This window comes from Somniosus microcephalus, chromosome 30 (genome assembly GCF_052327205.1).
Source record: "Somniosus microcephalus isolate GS21.2 chromosome 30, FLI_Smic_1.0, whole genome shotgun sequence".
Lineage (NCBI taxonomy): Eukaryota > Metazoa > Chordata > Chondrichthyes > Squaliformes > Somniosidae > Somniosus > Somniosus microcephalus.
The window spans coordinates 21,154,669-21,174,656 of record NC_141016.1 but is presented as its reverse complement, the minus strand read 5'-3'; the positions used below and the strand labels follow the sequence as shown (position 1 = coordinate 21,174,656).

Sequence of the window (19,988 nt, the reverse complement as noted above, 5' to 3'; positions counted from 1 at the left end):
GCCGGACACTTCCAATGCTGGGCCTCTCCACTGCGTCCCTGGGATCACGTAGGCCAGGCCAGCCAATAGGAGAAGGGAATCTTCCTTCATACTTTTGACAGATAGAACCGTCAAATATATGAATGGAGATCACCCCAAAAAGACACTAAAACATTAGACACATTTTTTAAAAACTCACGTTTTTAAAATGAGTTAAAATTACATTAAATTAAACATTTTAATCTAAAATTTATTTTTTGAAAAAAATATTTCAAGGGGGGAGAAATTCGGTGGAGCCGCAAACGGGGCGCCAAGCTCGCCTGGGCGCCGGAATTAGCGCAGCGATCAGAGCAGTAGTGACCGCCGGAAATTCAGCTTGAGCGCCCCAAGAGGGAGACGGGGCGAGGCTCGAGGCAATCCGCGTCCCTCTTAGGGCGCTGAAACTGAATATCGCAGCGCAACGTGCCGCAGCGCCACACGCTGCGGCATGGCGCGCTGCGGTACTGCAGGCCTTCCTCCCATTCTTAAGGGGGAGGGGCCTGCACCAGCGCGATCAGAGATCGTGAGTGCCGGCAAAAGAGCCCGGCACCGAGGAGAAGTGCCGGGCTCTCGGAAAACAGCCGGCACTACCACGGGGGGAGATCAGGAGGCCGGGGACGGAGGTGCTGGCAGGTGACCACCGAAAAAAACAGCCACCCCGCACCTCCACCTTAATTTGCGCCACTGCCACCACAGGAAGGTCCCGTGAACCGGGCGCGATTTACGAACGACGCTACAGAGGCGGACGCTACCGAATATCGAGATCGAGGCAGTAGCGGGGCACTGTGCACACCAATGACGTCATCGGTGGCGGCGCAGCGCAACAGGCTAACGCCGCCATTAGCGCCCCAGCTAAATATCGCGGGAGGCATGGCCAGTGGCGCTAAAGCCACTGAGTACCCTCTTTAGGCGCTAACTGGTGGCGCAGCCCACCGAATTTCTAGGCCAAGGTTTTTACAGGGCTAAAAATAAACTTACCTTTTTTAAAAGTATTTTAAAATTATAAATGAGTGAAAAAACATTGTTTTTTACTTTTTTCAATTCTTATGCTGTTAAAAGCAGGTCTTACGCCTGCTTTTTCCAGGTGTAAGATTTGTAAGTGTTTTCAGCGAGCGGAGGTTCTGCAGAAAGCGGAACTCTCCCCCCGCAGAGGCCCTTCTCCAGGGCAGGCGTCTGATCTGTCAAGAGCATTCTTGACATATTGGAAATGCTGGTTTTCAGCGCATGCGCTTCGCATGCACTGAACCCGGCATTTCCGATGTCCCTACGGGTGTGAACACAGCGCGTACACACCCATAGGCATCGGAAAATACGTGCCAATTTCTATGGGAGACTGTGGAATTTACCAAGCCTATGACACACACTCACATGCACATAAACACCATATACAGTCTCTGACTCTCCTCTCCCTCCTTCTTTAAGATAACCTTTGAAACCTACCTCTTTAACCAAGCTTTTGGTCACCTGTCTTAATATCTCCTTATGTGGCTCAGTGTCAATTTTTGACTGAGCATCTTAAAGGAGGTGGGAGAGGCGGAGAGGCTTAGGGAGGGAATTCTTGAGCTTAAGGCCTAGACGGCTGAAGGCACAGCCGTCAATGGTGGAGCGAAGGGAATCGGGGATGCACAACAGGCCAGAATTGGAGGAATGCAGAGATCCCAGAAGGTTGTCGGGCCAGAGGAGATTAATGAGATAGGAAGAGGCGAGGGCCATGGAGGGAACTGAACACGAGGGACTTTATCAAAGGCCTTCTGAAAATCCAAATACACCACACCACTGGTTCTCCCTTATCTATTCTACCAGTTACATCCTCAAAAACTCCAATAGGTTTGTCAAACATGATTTCCCTTTCATAAATCCATGTTGACTTTGTCTAATCCTGTTGATATTTTCTAAGTGTCCTGTTATCACAGCCTTTATAATAGACTCTAGCACTTTCCCTACTACTGATGTTAGGCTAACTGGTCTGTAGTTCCCTGTTTTCTCTCTCTCTCCTTTTTTAAATAGTGGTGTGACATTTGCCACCCTCCAATCTGCAGGAACTGTTCCATAATCTATAGAATTTTGAAAGATGACAACCAATGCATCCACTATTTCCATGGCTACCTCTATTAGTACTCTGGGATGCAGATTATCAGGCCCTAGGAATTTATCAGTTTTCAGTCCCATTAATTTCTCCAACACTATATTTTTACTAATACCAATTTCCTTTAATTCCTCTTTCTCATTAGGCCCTAGGTTCCCTAGCATTTCTGGGAAGTTACTTGTGTCCTTTTCCGTGAAGACAGAACCAAAGTATTTGTTTAATTGCTCTGCAATTTCCTTGTTCCCCATTATAAATTCTCCCATTTCTGACTGTAAGGGACCTACATTTGTCTTCACTAATCTTTATCATGTTACATACTTGTAGAAGCTTTCACAATCTGCTTTTATGTTCCTTCCAAGTCCCCCAACCAGAGTACATTCCGTGCCGTAGTGACCCTCAGTTCTTCTTCAAAGTGGTGTTCAATATGGAGGAATACTGATTCATCAGCTGAGGGAGGGTGCCCATGTTTGACCTGAAGCCATGAGATTTCAATGTTGAGGACTCCCAGGGACATGCCCTCCCAACTGTATGCCACTGTGCTGCCACCTCTGGTGATTCTGTCCTGTAGGACATACCAAGGATGGTGGTGGAGGAGTCTGGGACATTGGCTGAAAGTTATGATTCTGTGAGTATGCCTGTGTCAGCTGTTGCTTGACAAGACTGTGGGACAGGTCTCCCAATTTTGGCAAAATCCGCAGATGATAGTGAGGAGGACTTTGCAGGGTCCAGATCATGTGTTTTTATTGATTAATGTTGACCAGGACACTGGGAAGAACACTTCTTTGAATAATGTCATGGGATCTTTTACGTCCACCTGAGAGCGCAGACGGGGCCTCGGTTTAACATGTCATGCGAAAAACGGCACCTCCAAACTGTGCAGCACTCCCTTAGTACTGCCCCCCGACAGTGCAGCACTTCCTCAGTACTGTCCCCCGACAGTGCAGCATTTCCCTGATACTACGCCTCCGACAGGTCTGTGCTCCCTTAGTACTGCAGTAAATTGTCTGCCTGGATTACGTGCTTTGTGACAAAGAAAGTTGCATTGATATAACAGTCAACTGATTTTTATTTGTTTTTAGACGCACCACAGAATCTCTCAATTACTTCCCTTGATACGATTAAAGATTCGTTGATCAATATAAAAGAAGGGAATTCTGCAGTGATACTCTGCTCTGTCACAAGCATCCCAGCTTCTAACCTGACGTGGCGACATCTTGGTCTCACAATGAACAGAACAACATCCAACAATGAGCTGTGGTTGGAGTTTGCTAATGTTACATCCAGGGTCACTGGAGACTATCAGTGTGTGGCTGAGAATGAACATGGAGCAGTGGAGAGGGGCATAGCCGTCACTGTGGAATGTGAGTGTACAGATACTTTCACATCTCTCTAAATACAAAAAAAAATTGGCCCGTAATTTCCGATAGGAGGCTTCCTGCGTGAGGAGGACTCCTATCGGAAAAAAATCTACGCTCTTACCTGAGGTCTCCCGAGGTCCGGACACTTCCAATGCTGGGCCTCTCCACTGCGTCCCTGGGATCACGTAGGCCAGGCCAGCCAATAGGAGAAGGGAATCTTCCTTCATACTTTTGACAGATAGAACCGTCAAATATATGAATGGAGATCACCCCAAAAAGACACTAAAACATTAGACTAATTTTTTAAAAGCTGTCACATTTTTAAAATGAGTTAAAATTACATTAAATTAAACATTTTAAACTAAAATTTAATTTTTTGAAAAAATATTTCAAGGGGGGAGAAATTCAGTGGAGCCGCAAACGGGGCGCCAAGCTCGCCTGGGCGCCGGAATTAGTGCAGCGATCGGAGCAGTAGTGACCGCCGGAAATTCAGCTTGAGCGCCCCAAGAGGGACACGGGGCGAGGCTCGAGGCGCTCCGCGTCCCTCTTAGAGCGCTGAAACTGAATATCGCAGCGCAACGTGCCGCAGCGCCACACGCTGCGGCACGGCGCACTGCGGTACTGCGGGCCTTCCTCCCATTCTTAAGGGGGAGGGGCCTGCACCAGCGCGATCAGAGGTTGCGAGTGCCGGCAAAAGAGCCCGGCACCGAGGAGAAGTGCCGGTCTCTCGGAAAACAGCCGGCACTACCACGGGGGGAGATCAGGAGGCCGGGGACGGAGGTGCTGGCAGGCGGCCGCCGAGAAAAACGGCCGCCCCGCACCTCCACCTTAATTTGCGCCACTGCCACCACAGGAAGGCCCCGTGAACCGGGCGCGATTTGTAAACGGCGCTACAGAGGCGGGCGCTACCGAATATCGAGATCGAGGCGGTAGCGGGGCGCTGCGCACACCAATGACGTCATCGGTGGCGGCGCAACGCAACAGGCTAACGCCGCCATTAGCGCCCCAGCTAAATATCGCGGGAGGCGTGGCCAGTGGCGGTAAAGCCACTGAGTGCCCTCTTTAGGCGCTAACTGGTGGCGCAGCCCACCGAATTTCTAGGCCAAGGTTTTTACAGGGCTAAAAATAAACTTACCTTTTTTAAAAGTATTTTAAAATTATAAATGAGTGAAAAAACATTGTTTTTTACTTTTTTCAATTCTTATGCTGTTAAAAGCAGGTCTTACGCCTGCTTTTTCCAGGTGTAAGATTTGTAAGTGTTTTCAGCGAGCGGAGGTTCTGCAGAAAGCGGAACTCTCCCCCCGCAGAGGCCCTTCTCCAGGGCAGGCGTCTGATCTGTCAAGAGCATTCTTGACATATTGGAAATGCTGGTTTTCAGCGCATGCGCTTCGCATGCACTGAACCCGGCATTTCCGATGTCCCTACGGGTGTGAACACAGCGCGTACACACCCATAGGCATCGGAAAATACGTGCCAATTTCTATGGGAGACTGTGGAATTTACCAAGCCTATGACACACACTCACATGCACATAAACACCATATACAGTCTCTGACTCTCCTCTCCCTCCTTCTTTAAGATAACCTTTGAAACCTACCTCTTTAACCAAGCTTTTGGTCACCTGTCTTAATATCTCCTTATGTGGCTCAGTGTCAATTTTTGACTGAGCATCTTAAAGGAGGTGGGAGAGGCGGAGAGGCTTAGGGAGGGAATTCTTGAGCTTAAGGCCTAGACGGCTGAAGGCACAGCCGTCAATGGTGGAGCGAAGGGAATCGGGGATGCACAACAGGCCAGAATTGGAGGAATGCAGAGATCCCAGAAGGTTGTCGGGCCAGAGGAGATTAATGAGATAGGAAGAGGCGAGGGCCATGGAGGGAACTGAACACGAGGGACTTTATCAAAGGCCTTCTGAAAATCCAAATACACCACACCACTGGTTCTCCCTTATCTATTCTACCAGTTACATCCTCAAAAACTCCAATAGGTTTGTCAAACATGATTTCCCTTTCATAAATCCATGTTGACTTTGTCTAATCCTGTTGATATTTTCTAAGTGTCCTGTTATCACAGCCTTTATAATAGACTCTAGCACTTTCCCTACTACTGATGTTAGGCTAACTGGTCTGTAGTTCCCTGTTTTCTCTCTCTCTCCTTTTTTAAATAGTGGTGTGACATTTGCCACCCTCCAATCTGCAGGAACTGTTCCATAATCTATAGAATTTTGAAAGATGACAACCAATGCATCCACTATTTCCATGGCTACCTCTATTAGTACTCTGGGATGCAGATTATCAGGCCCTAGGAATTTATCAGTTTTCAGTCCCATTAATTTCTCCAACACTATATTTTTACTAATACCAATTTCCTTTAATTCCTCTTTCTCATTAGGCCCTAGGTTCCCTAGCATTTCTGGGAAGTTACTTGTGTCCTTTTCCGTGAAGACAGAACCAAAGTATTTGTTTAATTGCTCTGCAATTTCCTTGTTCCCCATTATAAATTCTCCCATTTCTGACTGTAAGGGACCTACATTTGTCTTCACTAATCTTTATCATGTTACATACTTGTAGAAGCTTTCACAATCTGCTTTTATGTTCCTTCCAAGTCCCCCAACCAGAGTACATTCCGTGCCGTAGTGACCCTCAGTTCTTCTTCAAAGTGGTGTTCAATATGGAGGAATACTGATTCATCAGCTGAGGGAGGGTGCCCATGTTTGACCTGAAGCCATGAGATTTCAATGTTGAGGACTCCCAGGGACATGCCCTCCCAACTGTATGCCACTGTGCTGCCACCTCTGGTGATTCTGTCCTGTAGGACATACCAAGGATGGTGGTGGAGGAGTCTGGGACATTGGCTGAAAGTTATGATTCTGTGAGTATGCCTGTGTCAGCTGTTGCTTGACAAGACTGTGGGACAGGTCTCCCAATTTTGGCAAAATCCGCAGATGATAGTGAGGAGGACTTTGCAGGGTCCAGATCATGTGTTTTTATTGATTAATGTTGACCAGGACACTGGGAAGAACACTTCTTTGAATAATGTCATGGGATCTTTTACGTCCACCTGAGAGCGCAGACGGGGCCTCGGTTTAACATGTCATGCGAAAAACGGCACCTCCAAACTGTGCAGCACTCCCTTAGTACTGCCCCCCGACAGTGCAGCACTTCCTCAGTACTGTCCCCCGACAGTGCAGCATTTCCCTGATACTACGCCTCCGACAGGTCTGTGCTCCCTTAGTACTGCAGTAAATTGTCTGCCTGGATTACGTGCTTTGTGACAAAGAAAGTTGCATTGATATAACAGTCAACTGATTTTTATTTGTTTTTAGACGCACCACAGAATCTCTCAATTACTTCCCTTGATACGATTAAAGATTCGTTGATCAATATAAAAGAAGGGAATTCTGCAGTGATACTCTGCTCTGTCACAAGCATCCCAGCTTCTAACCTGACGTGGCGACATCTTGGTCTCACAATGAACAGAACAACATCCAACAATGAGCTGTGGTTGGAGTTTGCTAATGTTACATCCAGGGTCACTGGAGACTATCAGTGTGTGGCTGAGAATGAACATGGAGCAGTGGAGAGGGGCATAGCCGTCACTGTGGAATGTGAGTGTACAGATACTTTCACATCTCTCTAAATACAAAAAAAAATTGGCCCGTAATTTCCGATAGGAGGCTTCCTGCGTGAGGAGGACTCCTATCGGAAAAAAATCTACGCTCTTACCTGAGGTCTCCCGAGGTCCGGACACTTCCAATGCTGGGCCTCTCCACTGCGTCCCTGGGATCACGTAGGCCAGGCCAGCCAATAGGAGAAGGGAATCTTCCTTCATACTTTTGACAGATAGAACCGTCAAATATATGAATGGAGATCACCCCAAAAAGACACTAAAACATTAGACTAATTTTTTAAAAGCTGTCACATTTTTAAAATGAGTTAAAATTACATTAAATTAAACATTTTAAACTAAAATTTAATTTTTTGAAAAAATATTTCAAGGGGGGAGAAATTCAGTGGAGCCGCAAACGGGGCGCCAAGCTCGCCTGGGCGCCGGAATTAGTGCAGCGATCGGAGCAGTAGTGACCGCCGGAAATTCAGCTTGAGCGCCCCAAGAGGGACACGGGGCGAGGCTCGAGGCGCTCCGCGTCCCTCTTAGAGCGCTGAAACTGAATATCGCAGCGCAACGTGCCGCAGCGCCACACGCTGCGGCACGGCGCACTGCGGTACTGCGGGCCTTCCTCCCATTCTTAAGGGGGAGGGGCCTGCACCAGCGCGATCAGAGGTTGCGAGTGCCGGCAAAAGAGCCCGGCACCGAGGAGAAGTGCCGGTCTCTCGGAAAACAGCCGGCACTACCACGGGGGGAGATCAGGAGGCCGGGGACGGAGGTGCTGGCAGGCGGCCGCCGAGAAAAACGGCCGCCCCGCACCTCCACCTTAATTTGCGCCACTGCCACCACAGGAAGGCCCCGTGAACCGGGCGCGATTTGTAAACGGCGCTACAGAGGCGGGCGCTACCGAATATCGAGATCGAGGCGGTAGCGGGGCGCTGCGCACACCAATGACGTCATCGGTGGTGGCGCAACGCAACAGGCTAACGCCGCCATTAGCGCCCCAGCTAAATATCGCGGGAGGCGTGGCCAGTGGCGGTAAAGCCACTGAGTGCCCTCTTTAGGCGCTAACTGGTGGCGCAGCCCACCGAATTTCTAGGCCAAGGTTTTTACAGGGCTAAAAATAAACTTACCTTTTTTAAAAGTATTTTAAAATTATAAATGAGTGAAAAAACATTGTTTTTTACTTTTTTCAATTCTTATGCTGTTAAAAGCAGGTCTTACGCCTGCTTTTTCCAGGTGTAAGATTTGTAAGTGTTTTCAGCGAGCGGAGGTTCTGCAGAAAGCGGAACTCTCCCCCCGCAGAGGCCCTTCTCCAGGGCAGGCGTCTGATCTGTCAAGAGCATTCTTGACATATTGGAAATGCTGGTTTTCAGCGCATGCGCTTCGCATGCACTGAACCCGGCATTTCCGATGTCCCTACGGGTGTGAACACAGCGCGTACACACCCATAGGCATCGGAAAATACGTGCCAATTTCTATGGGAGACTGTGGAATTTACCAAGCCTATGACACACACTCACATGCACATAAACACCATATACAGTCTCTGACTCTCCTCTCCCTCCTTCTTTAAGATAACCTTTGAAACCTACCTCTTTAACCAAGCTTTTGGTCACCTGTCTTAATATCTCCTTATGTGGCTCAGTGTCAATTTTTGACTGAGCATCTTAAAGGAGGTGGGAGAGGCGGAGAGGCTTAGGGAGGGAATTCTTGAGCTTAAGGCCTAGACGGCTGAAGGCACAGCCGTCAATGGTGGAGCGAAGGGAATCGGGGATGCACAACAGGCCAGAATTGGAGGAATGCAGAGATCCCGGAAGGTTGTCGGGCCAGAGGAGATTAAAGAGATAGGAAGAGGCGAGGGCCATGGAGGGAACTGAACACGAGGGACTTTATCAAAGGCCTTCTGAAAATCCAAATACACCACACCACTGGTTCTCCCTTATCTATTCTACCAGTTACATCCTCAAAAACTCCAATAGGTTTGTCAAACATGATTTCCCTTTCATAAATCCATGTTGACTTTGTCTAATCCTGTTGATATTTTCTAAGTGTCCTGTTATCACATCCTTTATAATAGACTCTAGCACTTTCCCTACTACTGATGTTAGGCTAACTGGTCTGTAGTTCCCTGTTTTCTCTCTCTCTCCTTTTTTAAATAGTGGTGTGACATTTGCCACCCTCCAATCTGCAGGAACTGTTCCATAATCTATAGAATTTTGAAAGATGACAACCAATGCATCCACTATTTCCATGGCTACCTCTATTAGTACTCTGGGATGCAGATTATCAGGCCCTAGGAATTTATCAGTTTTCAGTCCCATTAATTTCTCCAACACTATATTTTTACTAATACCAATTTCCTTTAATTCCTCTTTCTCATTAGGCCCTAGGTTCCCTAGCATTTCTGGGAAGTTACTTGTGTCCTTTTCCGTGAAGACAGAACCAAAGTATTTGTTTAATTGCTCTGCAATTTCCTTGTTCCCCATTATAAATTCTCCCATTTCTGACTGTAAGGGACCTACATTTGTCTTCACTAATCTTTATCATGTTACATACTTGTAGAAGCTTTCACAATCTGCTTTTATGTTCCTTCCAAGTCCCCCAACCAGAGTACATTCCGTGCCGTAGTGACCCTCAGTTCTTCTTCAAAGTGGTGTTCAATATGGAGGAATACTGATTCATCAGCTGAGGGAGGGTGCCCATGTTTGACCTGAAGCCATGAGATTTCAATGTTGAGGACTCCCAGGGACATGCCCTCCCAACTGTATGCCACTGTGCTGCCACCTCTGGTGATTCTGTCCTGTAGGACATACCAAGGATGGTGGTGGAGGAGTCTGGGACATTGGCTGAAAGTTATGATTCTGTGAGTATGCCTGTGTCAGCTGTTGCTTGACAAGACTGTGGGACAGGTCTCCCAATTTTGGCAAAATCCGCAGATGATAGTGAGGAGGACTTTGCAGGGTCCAGATCATGTGTTTTTATTGATTAATGTTGACCAGGACACTGGGAAGAACACTTCTTTGAATAATGTCATGGGATCTTTTACGTCCACCTGAGAGCGCAGACGGGGCCTCGGTTTAACATGTCATGCGAAAAACGGCACCTCCAAACTGTGCAGCACTCCCTTAGTACTGCCCCCCGACAGTGCAGCACTTCCTCAGTACTGTCCCCCGACAGTGCAGCATTTCCCTGATACTACGCCTCCGACAGGTCTGTGCTCCCTTAGTACTGCAGTAAATTGTCTGCCTGGATTACGTGCTTTGTGACAAAGAAAGTTGCATTGATATAACAGTCAACTGATTTTTATTTGTTTTTAGACGCACCACAGAATCTCTCAATTACTTCCCTTGATACGATTAAAGATTCGTTGATCAATATAAAAGAAGGGAATTCTGCAGTGATACTCTGCTCTGTCACAAGCATCCCAGCTTCTAACCTGACGTGGCGACATCTTGGTCTCACAATGAACAGAACAACATCCAACAATGAGCTGTGGTTGGAGTTTGCTAATGTTACATCCAGGGTCACTGGAGACTATCAGTGTGTGGCTGAGAATGAACATGGAGCAGTGGAGAGGGGCATAGCCGTCACTGTGGAATGTGAGTGTACAGATACTTTCACATCTCTCTAAATACAAAAAAAAATTGGCCCGTAATTTCCGATAGGAGGCTTCCTGCGTGAGGAGGACTCCTATCGGAAAAAAATCTACGCTCTTACCTGAGGTCTCCCGAGGTCCGGACACTTCCAATGCTGGGCCTCTCCACTGCGTCCCTGGGATCACGTAGGCCAGGCCAGCCAATAGGAGAAGGGAATCTTCCTTCATACTTTTGACAGATAGAACCGTCAAATATATGAATGGAGATCACCCCAAAAAGACACTAAAACATTAGACTAATTTTTTAAAAGCTGTCACATTTTTAAAATGAGTTAAAATTACATTAAATTAAACATTTTAAACTAAAATTTAATTTTTTGAAAAAATATTTCAAGGGGGGAGAAATTCAGTGGAGCCGCAAACGGGGCGCCAAGCTCGCCTGGGCGCCGGAATTAGCGCAGCGATCGGAGCAGTAGTGACCGCCGGAAATTCAGCTTGAGCGCCCCAAGAGGGACACGGGGCGAGGCTCGAGGCGCTCCGCGTCCCTCTTAGAGCGCTGAAACTGAATATCGCAGCGCAACGTGCCGCAGCGCCACACGCTGCGGCACGGCGCACTGCGGTACTGCGGGCCTTCCTCCCATTCTTAAGGGGGAGGGGCCTGCACCAGCGCGATCAGAGGTTGCGAGTGCCGGCAAAAGAGCCCGGCACCGAGGAGAAGTGCCGGTCTCTCGGAAAACAGCCGGCACTACCACGGGGGGAGATCAGGAGGCCGGGGACGGAGGTGCTGGCAGGCGGCCGCCGAGAAAAACGGCCGCCCCGCACCTCCACCTTAATTTGCGCCACTGCCACCACAGGAAGGCCCCGTGAACCGGGCGCGATTTGTAAACGGCGCTACAGAGGCGGGCGCTACCGAATATCGAGATCGAGGCGGTAGCGGGGCGCTGCGCACACCAATGACGTCATCGGTGGCGGCGCAACGCAACAGGCTAACGCCGCCATTAGCGCCCCAGCTAAATATCGCGGGAGGCGTGGCCAGTGGCGGTAAAGCCACTGAGTGCCCTCTTTAGGCGCTAACTGGTGGCGCAGCCCACCGAATTTCTAGGCCAAGGTTTTTACAGGGCTAAAAATAAACTTACCTTTTTTAAAAGTATTTTAAAATTATAAATGAGTGAAAAAACATTGTTTTTTACTTTTTTCAATTCTTATGCTGTTAAAAGCAGGTCTTACGCCTGCTTTTTCCAGGTGTAAGATTTGTAAGTGTTTTCAGCGAGCGGAGGTTCTGCAGAAAGCGGAACTCTCCCCCCGCAGAGGCCCTTCTCCAGGGCAGGCGTCTGATCTGTCAAGAGCATTCTTGACATATTGGAAATGCTGGTTTTCAGCGCATGCGCTTCGCATGCACTGAACCCGGCATTTCCGATGTCCCTACGGGTGTGAACACAGCGCGTACACACCCATAGGCATCGGAAAATACGTGCCAATTTCTATGGGAGACTGTGGAATTTACCAAGCCTATGACACACACTCACATGCACATAAACACCATATACAGTCTCTGACTCTCCTCTCCCTCCTTCTTTAAGATAACCTTTGAAACCTACCTCTTTAACCAAGCTTTTGGTCACCTGTCTTAATATCTCCTTATGTGGCTCAGTGTCAATTTTTGACTGAGCATCTTAAAGGAGGTGGGAGAGGCGGAGAGGCTTAGGGAGGGAATTCTTGAGCTTAAGGCCTAGACGGCTGAAGGCACAGCCGTCAATGGTGGAGCGAAGGGAATCGGGGATGCACAACAGGCCAGAATTGGAGGAATGCAGAGATCCCGGAAGGTTGTCGGGCCAGAGGAGATTAAAGAGATAGGAAGAGGCGAGGGCCATGGAGGGAACTGAACACGAGGGACTTTATCAAAGGCCTTCTGAAAATCCAAATACACCACACCACTGGTTCTCCCTTATCTATTCTACCAGTTACATCCTCAAAAACTCCAATAGGTTTGTCAAACATGATTTCCCTTTCATAAATCCATGTTGACTTTGTCTAATCCTGTTGATATTTTCTAAGTGTCCTGTTATCACAGCCTTTATAATAGACTCTAGCACTTTCCCTACTACTGATGTTAGGCTAACTGGTCTGTAGTTCCCTGTTTTCTCTCTCTCTCCTTTTTTAAATAGTGGGGTGACATTTGCCACCCTCCAATCTGCAGGAACTGTTCCATAATCTATAGAATTTTGAAAGATGACAACCAATGCATCCACTATTTCCATGGCTACCTCTATTAGTACTCTGGGATGCAGATTATCAGGCCCTAGGAATTTATCAGATTTCAGTCCCATTAATTTCTCCATCACTATATTTTTACTAATACCAATTTCCTTTAATTCCTCTTTCTCATTGGGCCCTAGGTTCCCTAGCATTTCTGGGAAGTTATTTGTGTCCTTTTCCGTGAAGACAGAACCAAAGTATTTGTTTAATTGCTCTGCAATTTCCTTGTTCCCTATTATAAATTCTCCCATTTCTGACTGTAAGGGACCTACATTTGTCTTCACTAATCTTTATCATTTTACATACTTGTAGAAGCTTTCACAATCTGCCTTTATGTTCCTTCCAAGTCCCCCAACCAGAGTACATTCTGTGCCCTAGTGACCCTCAGTTCTTCTTCAAAGTGGTGTTCAACATGGAGGAATACTGATTCATCAGCTGAGGGAGGGTGCCCATGTTTGACCTGAAGCCATGAGATTTCAATGTTGAGGACTCCCAGGGACATGCCCTCCCAACTGTATGCCACTGTGCTGCCACCTCTGGTGATTCTGTCCTGTAGGATATACCAAGGACGGTGATGGAGGAGTCTGGGACATTGGCTGAAAGTTATGATTCTGTGAGTATGCCTGTGTCAGCTGTTGCTTGACAAGACTGTGGGACAGGTCTCCCAATTTTGGCAAAATCCCCAGATGTTAGTGAGGAGGACTTTGCAGGGTCCAGATCACGTGTTTTTATTGATTAATGTTGACCAGGACACTGGGAAGAACATTTCTTTGAATAGTGTCACGGGATCTTTTATGTCCACCTGAGAGCGCAGACGGGGCCTCAGTTTAACATGTCATGCGATTGACGGCACCTCCAAACAGTGCAGCACTTCCTTAGTACTGCCGCTCCCCCGCCCCCGACAGTGACTCCCTTAGTAGTGCCCCCCGACAGTGCAGCATTTCCCTGGTACTACCCCTCTGACAGGTCAGTGCTCCCTTAGTACTGCAGTAAATTGTCTGCCTGGATTAGGTGCTTTGTGATGAAGCAAGTGGCATTGATATAACAGTGAACTGATCTTTATTTGTTTTTAGACGCACCACAGAATCTCTCAATAACTTCCCTTGATACGATTAAAGATTCGTCGATCAATATAAAAAAAGGAAAATCTACAGTGATACTCTGCTCTGTCACAAGCTTCCCAGCTTCTAACCTGACGTGGCGACATCTTGGTCTCACAATGAACAGAACAACATCCAACAATGAACTGTGGTTGGAGTTTGCTTATGTTACATCCTGGGTCGCTGGAGACTATCAGTGTGTGGCTGAGAATGAACATGGAGCAGTGGAAAGGACCATAACCATCTCTGTGGAACGTGAGTGTACAGATACTTTCACATCTCTAAATACAAAAAAAATAATGGCCCGTAATTTCCAATAGGGGGCTTCCTGCATGCGGAGACCTCCTATCGGATAAAAATCTATGCTCTTACCTGAGGGCTCCCAAAATGTGCAGGGCCCACGTATCCCAGGGGTGCGAGCGGTTCGCAAGCGTCCCTGGGATCACATGGGCCAGGCCAGCCAATAGGAGAAGGGAATCTCCCTTCATACTTTTGACAGATAGACCAGTCAAAAGTATGAATGGAGATCACACCAAAAAGACACTAAGACATAAAAAAAAAAATTTTAATCACGTTTTTAAAATGAGTTAAAATTACATTAAATTAAATATTTTAAATAAAAATTTCATTTTTTGAAAAAAAGATTTAAGGCCTAGAATTTCATTAAGGCGCTGCCAGCTTTGCGCCCAGTTAACGCCTAAAGGGTGAGTTTGCGCCATAAATGAGTTTGCGCAGATATTCAGCGCAGCGGTATTGGCGGCGGTAGCCGTTAGCGCTGCGCCGGCACCGATGATGTCATCGGTGTGCGCAGTGCCCCGGTTCCGCCCCGAAACCGCGCCGATCCCCATATTTAGTTGCGGCCGCCTCCTCCAAAGCGGCCGCAAACAGCGACCAGAAAACGGGGCCGTCCTGCTGCCTTAGTGGGGCGCTTTAAAGCCGAAGGTGCAGCCGGCCGCTTTTGCGGCGGCAGCCTGCCCGCACCTCCTTCCCCGGCCTCCTCCACCGCCCCCCCCCGCAGCATTGCCAGCTGCTTTCCGCGAGCCCGGCACTTCTCCGTGGTGCCGGGCTCATTTGCCGGCACTATCCAGCGGCGATCTCCCCGTTGCAGGCAGCTCCCCCTTAAGAGAAGGAGGAGGCCTGCAGTACCGCAGCCTGCTGCTGCGCAGCGCCTGGGTGCAGCGGCGCCAAGAGCGGTGATATTCAGTGTCAGCGCACCAAGCGGAGGCGGGCACACCCTGGTATAGCGCCCGCTTCCGAATTGGGGCGCTAACAATGAATATCTGGCGATCGCTATAGGCTTCCCGCCCAGCGCTAACTTTTTGGCGCTAGCCAGCTGGCGGGGCCATAGTGAATTTCTAGGCCTTAACGTTTTTTACAGTGCCAAAAATAAACTTACCTTTATTAAAAGTATTTTAAAATTATAAATGAGTGGAAATTTTTTTTAATTAAACTTTTTCAACTCTTAAGCTGGTGAATGCAGGCCTTATGCAGGCTTTTTCCAGGCATAAGATTTCTAATGGTTTTCTGCAGGCGGAGGTTCTCCAGAAAGTGTAACTCTCCCCCCGCAGAGGCCCTTCTCCAGGGCAGGCGGAGGATCTGTCAAGAGGATTCTTGACAGATTGGAATTGCCGGTTTTCAGTGCATGCTGAAACCGGCATTTCCGATGTCCCTACGGGTGTGAACACAACGCGAACACAGCGATAACGATCGGAAAGTACAGGCCAATTTCTATGGGAGACTGTGGAATTTACCAAGCCTATGACACACGCTCACACACATATAAACAAGCACATACACTCTCTGTCTCTCCTCTCTTTCCTTTTCTAAGACGACCTTTGAAACCTACCTCTTTAGGCAAGCTTTTGGTCACCTGTCTTAATATCTCCTTATGTGGCTCGGTGTCAATTTTTGACTGAGCGTCTTAAAGGAGGAGAGAGAGTTGGAGAGGCTTAGGGAGGGAATTCCAGAGCTTAAGGCCTAGACGGCTGAAGGCACAGCCGTCAATGGTGGAGCGAAGGGAATCGGGGATGCACAACAGGCCAGAATTGGAGGAATGCAGAGACCTCGGAAGGTTGTCGGTCCGGGGGAGATTACAGAGATATGAAGGGGGCCATGGAGGGAACTGAACACGAGGATGAGAATTTTAAATTCGAAGTGTTACCGGACTGGGAGCCAATGTAGGTCAGCAAGCACAGGGGAGATGGGTGAATGGGGCTTGGTGCGAGTTAGGATACAGGGCAGCAGAGTTTTAGATGAGCTCAGGTTTATGGAGGGTGGAAGTTATGAGGCCGGCCTGGATTGCATTGGAATAGTCAAGTCTAGAGGTAACAAGAGGGTTTCAGTGTTAGGATTCTATCTTACGTTCTAACAGTGCTACAACATTGCCTAATTTGTTGTTCTTACTCCCTCAGATAAGCCAGTGATTTCCCGGGAGTCGGAATGCACACGGACGGCCAAGGGTGTCACCTGCCTCTGCGTGGCCAGATCCAACCCGCCTGGAGACCTCACCTGGCACCTTCCCCTCGCTAACGTCAGCGGCAACCAAACAAGCGGTCATTTTGTGATGTGGCAGGTCAGCGACAGGCAGCTGGTTACTGGCTCCCTGACCCTGAACAGTCGCGAGGGTGAGGAGGAAGCGACGGTCTTCTGCTCAGTTAGAAACCAGCACGGAGAAGCCATGTTCAAGGTGTACCTGTGGGCCAAAGGTGAGAGCAGGTTTCGGGATTGCTCTCAATTCAGGTGCCAAATCCTTAAGCTCTGGAATTCCCTCCGTCAACCTCTCTGCCTCTCTCTCTCCACTTCCTTTAAGATGCTCCTTAAAACCTACCTCTTTGATCAAGGTTTTGGTCATCTGTCCTAATGTGATATGTGATAAGTGCATCTTCGTAAAATTGATAGAGTAGATAGAGAGAAACTATTTACCATGTAGGGAGGAGTCCAGAACTCAGGGGCATGACCTTAAAATTAGAGCCAGGCCGTTCAGGGGTGATGTCAGAAGCACTTCTTTGTTAGATCCGGGTATCTTAATGTTGTGTCCTTCAATAATCAGACAAAGACTGCAGGGAACGATCAACAGGAGTTTACTGAATGAGGGTTCAAACTGCAACTGACTGTACAGAGCACCACTCAGGGTTTACATACAGGTGTGGTCACTGCCGGTACTACAGGATACAGGAGCTGTATCTCTTAACAGTTCTCCCCCTTAAAGGTACATACATTACAATTCCTCCCCTTTTAGATTAACAGTACCATAACACTCATTTAACAAATGAATATCAAACTAATTACAATTAACACTTTTAACATGCAACATTAACTGGAAATAGTCTATTTATAAATTCAGTCTTTGGGGAGGCTTCCTGATTCTTTCTGGATAATGCCTTTCCCGAGTGTCTCGCTCTTGGTGCGGAGGCGATTCTAACACCCTGTCATCAGTTGATTCATCAGCTTCCAATGCTATTGTTTCTGAGGTAGATGCAACCTGTACGTCGGGTTCCTCACCAGGTACGTATGGCCGAGACATGGGGTTGACTCGTTCCTGTGACTCTAGGATCTGGTCAGCATGGCGTCTCACAATGTTCTCCCCAACATCCACTGTGTACATTAGTGGCCCCTGCCGTGTGCATATCGTTCCTGGTTGCCATTTCTCTGTTCGGTAGTCGCGGGCCAAGACTGGTTGCCCTACATTGAAGCTCCTTGTCGGCTTCTCATTGATGTGCTGGAATTGCTTATTCTCAACATCTCTTCGTACATTTGGTCTGAGCAAATCCAGACGAGATCTCAACCTTCGGTTAAAGAACATCATGGCCGGGGCCTGGTTGGTGACTGCATGTGTCGCATTTCTGTAGGCTAACAGGAAATTGCCCACCTTATGCTGCAGTGAAATGTCATCATCGCACATGGCCTTTACTGCTTTTTTAAAGGTTTGTACGAACCTCTCAGCCAATCCATTTGTGGCTGGATGATACAGGGCGGATGTGTAATGCCTTACCCCATTCCTTTTCAGAAATCTTCGAAACTCTTCGGACACAAACTGTGGTCCGTTATCAGAGCAAATCTGCTCTGGCAAGCCGTTCCTGGCAAAAATGGTCCGTAGGACTGCAATAGTTTTCTCCGTGGTGGTGGAGGACATTTTGATCACCTCAGGCCATTTCGAGTGCACATCCACGGCTATTAAAAACATTGAGTCCATGAATGGACCAGCAAAATCAATATGCACCCGTTGCCATGGAGATGAGGGCCACTCCCATGGGTGTAGAGGGGCATGTCGTGGTGCATTTTGGACCTTCTGGCATCCTGAGCAGCTCTTTGTCAGGTCCTCGATTTGCTGATCGATCCCCGGCCACCACACATAAGCCCTATCAAGGCTTTTCATTTTCACCCCTCCCAGATGACCTTCGTGAAGCTCATTGAGCACTCTCTCCCGTAACTTGGGTGGAATTACCACTCGGGATCCACACATCAATGTCCCCTAGCATACTGACAGCTGTTCTCTTCTGGATGAGAATGCTGGCAACAGTGAGTCGCCATGTGCTGGCCATCCCTTCACCATCAATTCATATACCCGAGACAGTGTCGGGTCATTTTGGGTCTCCTTCTCTATACCAGCGTTAGTTACTGGCAAGCCTTCAATTATAGTCGAATGAAATATTTAGACAGGATCCACTGCTGGTGCTTCCTCCGCAGTAGGCAGTGGCAGGCGTGATAGCCCATCAGCGTTTCCATGCTGTTTCGTGCCCTTATACTCGATATCATATTGGTGCGCCCCTAGAAAAAGGGACCATCTTTGGAGCCGTTGCGCAGTCATCACCGGAACGCCCTTCTTTGGATTAAAGATGGAGACAAGTGGTTGGTGGTCTGTCAGCAAGGTGAACTTCTGCCCGTGCAGATAGTGATTGAACTTTTTCACTCCCCACACTAGGCTGAGGGCCTCCCTGGCAATCTGGGCATAGTTACGCTCGGCTGAGGTTAGTGACCGAGACGCAAAGGCTACTGGCCTCTCCGAGCCATCCGGGAATTTGTGCAACAGCACCGCTCCAATGCCATAGGGTGATGCATCACACGCCAACCGAATTGATAGTGCTGGGTTGAAATGAGCCAACACCTCTTTCGATGTGATCAATGCTTAGCTCTTCCGGAAAGCTCATTTACATTCGTCACTCCACTTCCATGGTACCCCCGTTTGCAGTAGGGTGTTCAGTGGGTGTAGTACGGTAGACAAATTCGGCAAGAACTTAAGGTAGTAGTTCACCAGCCCGAGGAACGACCTCAGTTGTGACACATTTTCCGGTGCTGGAGCCTTGACTACTGCCTCAATCTTTTCAGGGGACTTATGTAACCCCTCTTTATCAATAACGTGGCCACAATACGAGATCTGCTCCTGGAAAATCTCGCATTTGTGGCGATTAGCTCGGAGCCCATATTCCTTCAATCTAGTGAGCACCTGCTCCAGGTTGGCGAGGTGATCACTGTCATTTTCGCCCATGACCAGGATATCGTCCAAATAACACTGGGTCCCTGGAATCCCTTGCAGGACTTGTTCCATTGCCCTTTGCCAAATAGCCGGAGCTGATGCTACCCCGAACACCAGCCGATTGTATTGGTAGAGACCTTTATGAGTGTTGATCGTGAGGTACTGTTTCGAGGCTTCTTCTACCTCCATTTGCAGGTACGCCTGGGCCAGATCAATCTTCGTGAAGCGTTTCCCTCCAGATAGTGAGGCGAAATTATCTTCAATCTGAGGAAGCGGATATTGTACAGTGTGAAGGACTGGGTTCACTGTCACCTTAAAGTCCCCACAGATGCGAACCTTCTTTGGTTCCCCAGGCGTATTACTCAACGACCTCTTCATTACAGGAATAATGGGTGTAGCCAACTCGCTCCAGTCCACTTTGGACAGTACTCCTGAACGTTCCAAACCTTCCAGCTCTGCTTCGACGGCTGGGCGGATCGCATAAGGTACCGGTCTG

The 19,988-nt window shown here is 48.2% G+C and overlaps 1 protein-coding gene across 1 annotated transcript in view; it reads left to right on the top strand.

The window, feature by feature from the left end:
- The window catches only part of LOC147098000 (sialic acid-binding Ig-like lectin 10), a 50,616-nt gene that overhangs the window by 13,833 nt on the left and 16,795 nt on the right, over positions 1–19,988 (top strand). The window contains exons 5-9 of the mRNA XM_085970801.1: positions 3,184–3,465; positions 6,785–7,066; positions 10,386–10,667; positions 13,993–14,274; positions 16,431–16,724. Coding sequence (XP_085826927.1) covers positions 3,184–3,465; positions 6,785–7,066; positions 10,386–10,667; positions 13,993–14,274; positions 16,431–16,724 — 1,422 coding nt within the window. The remainder of the gene's footprint in view (positions 1–3,183; positions 3,466–6,784; positions 7,067–10,385; positions 10,668–13,992; positions 14,275–16,430; positions 16,725–19,988) is intronic.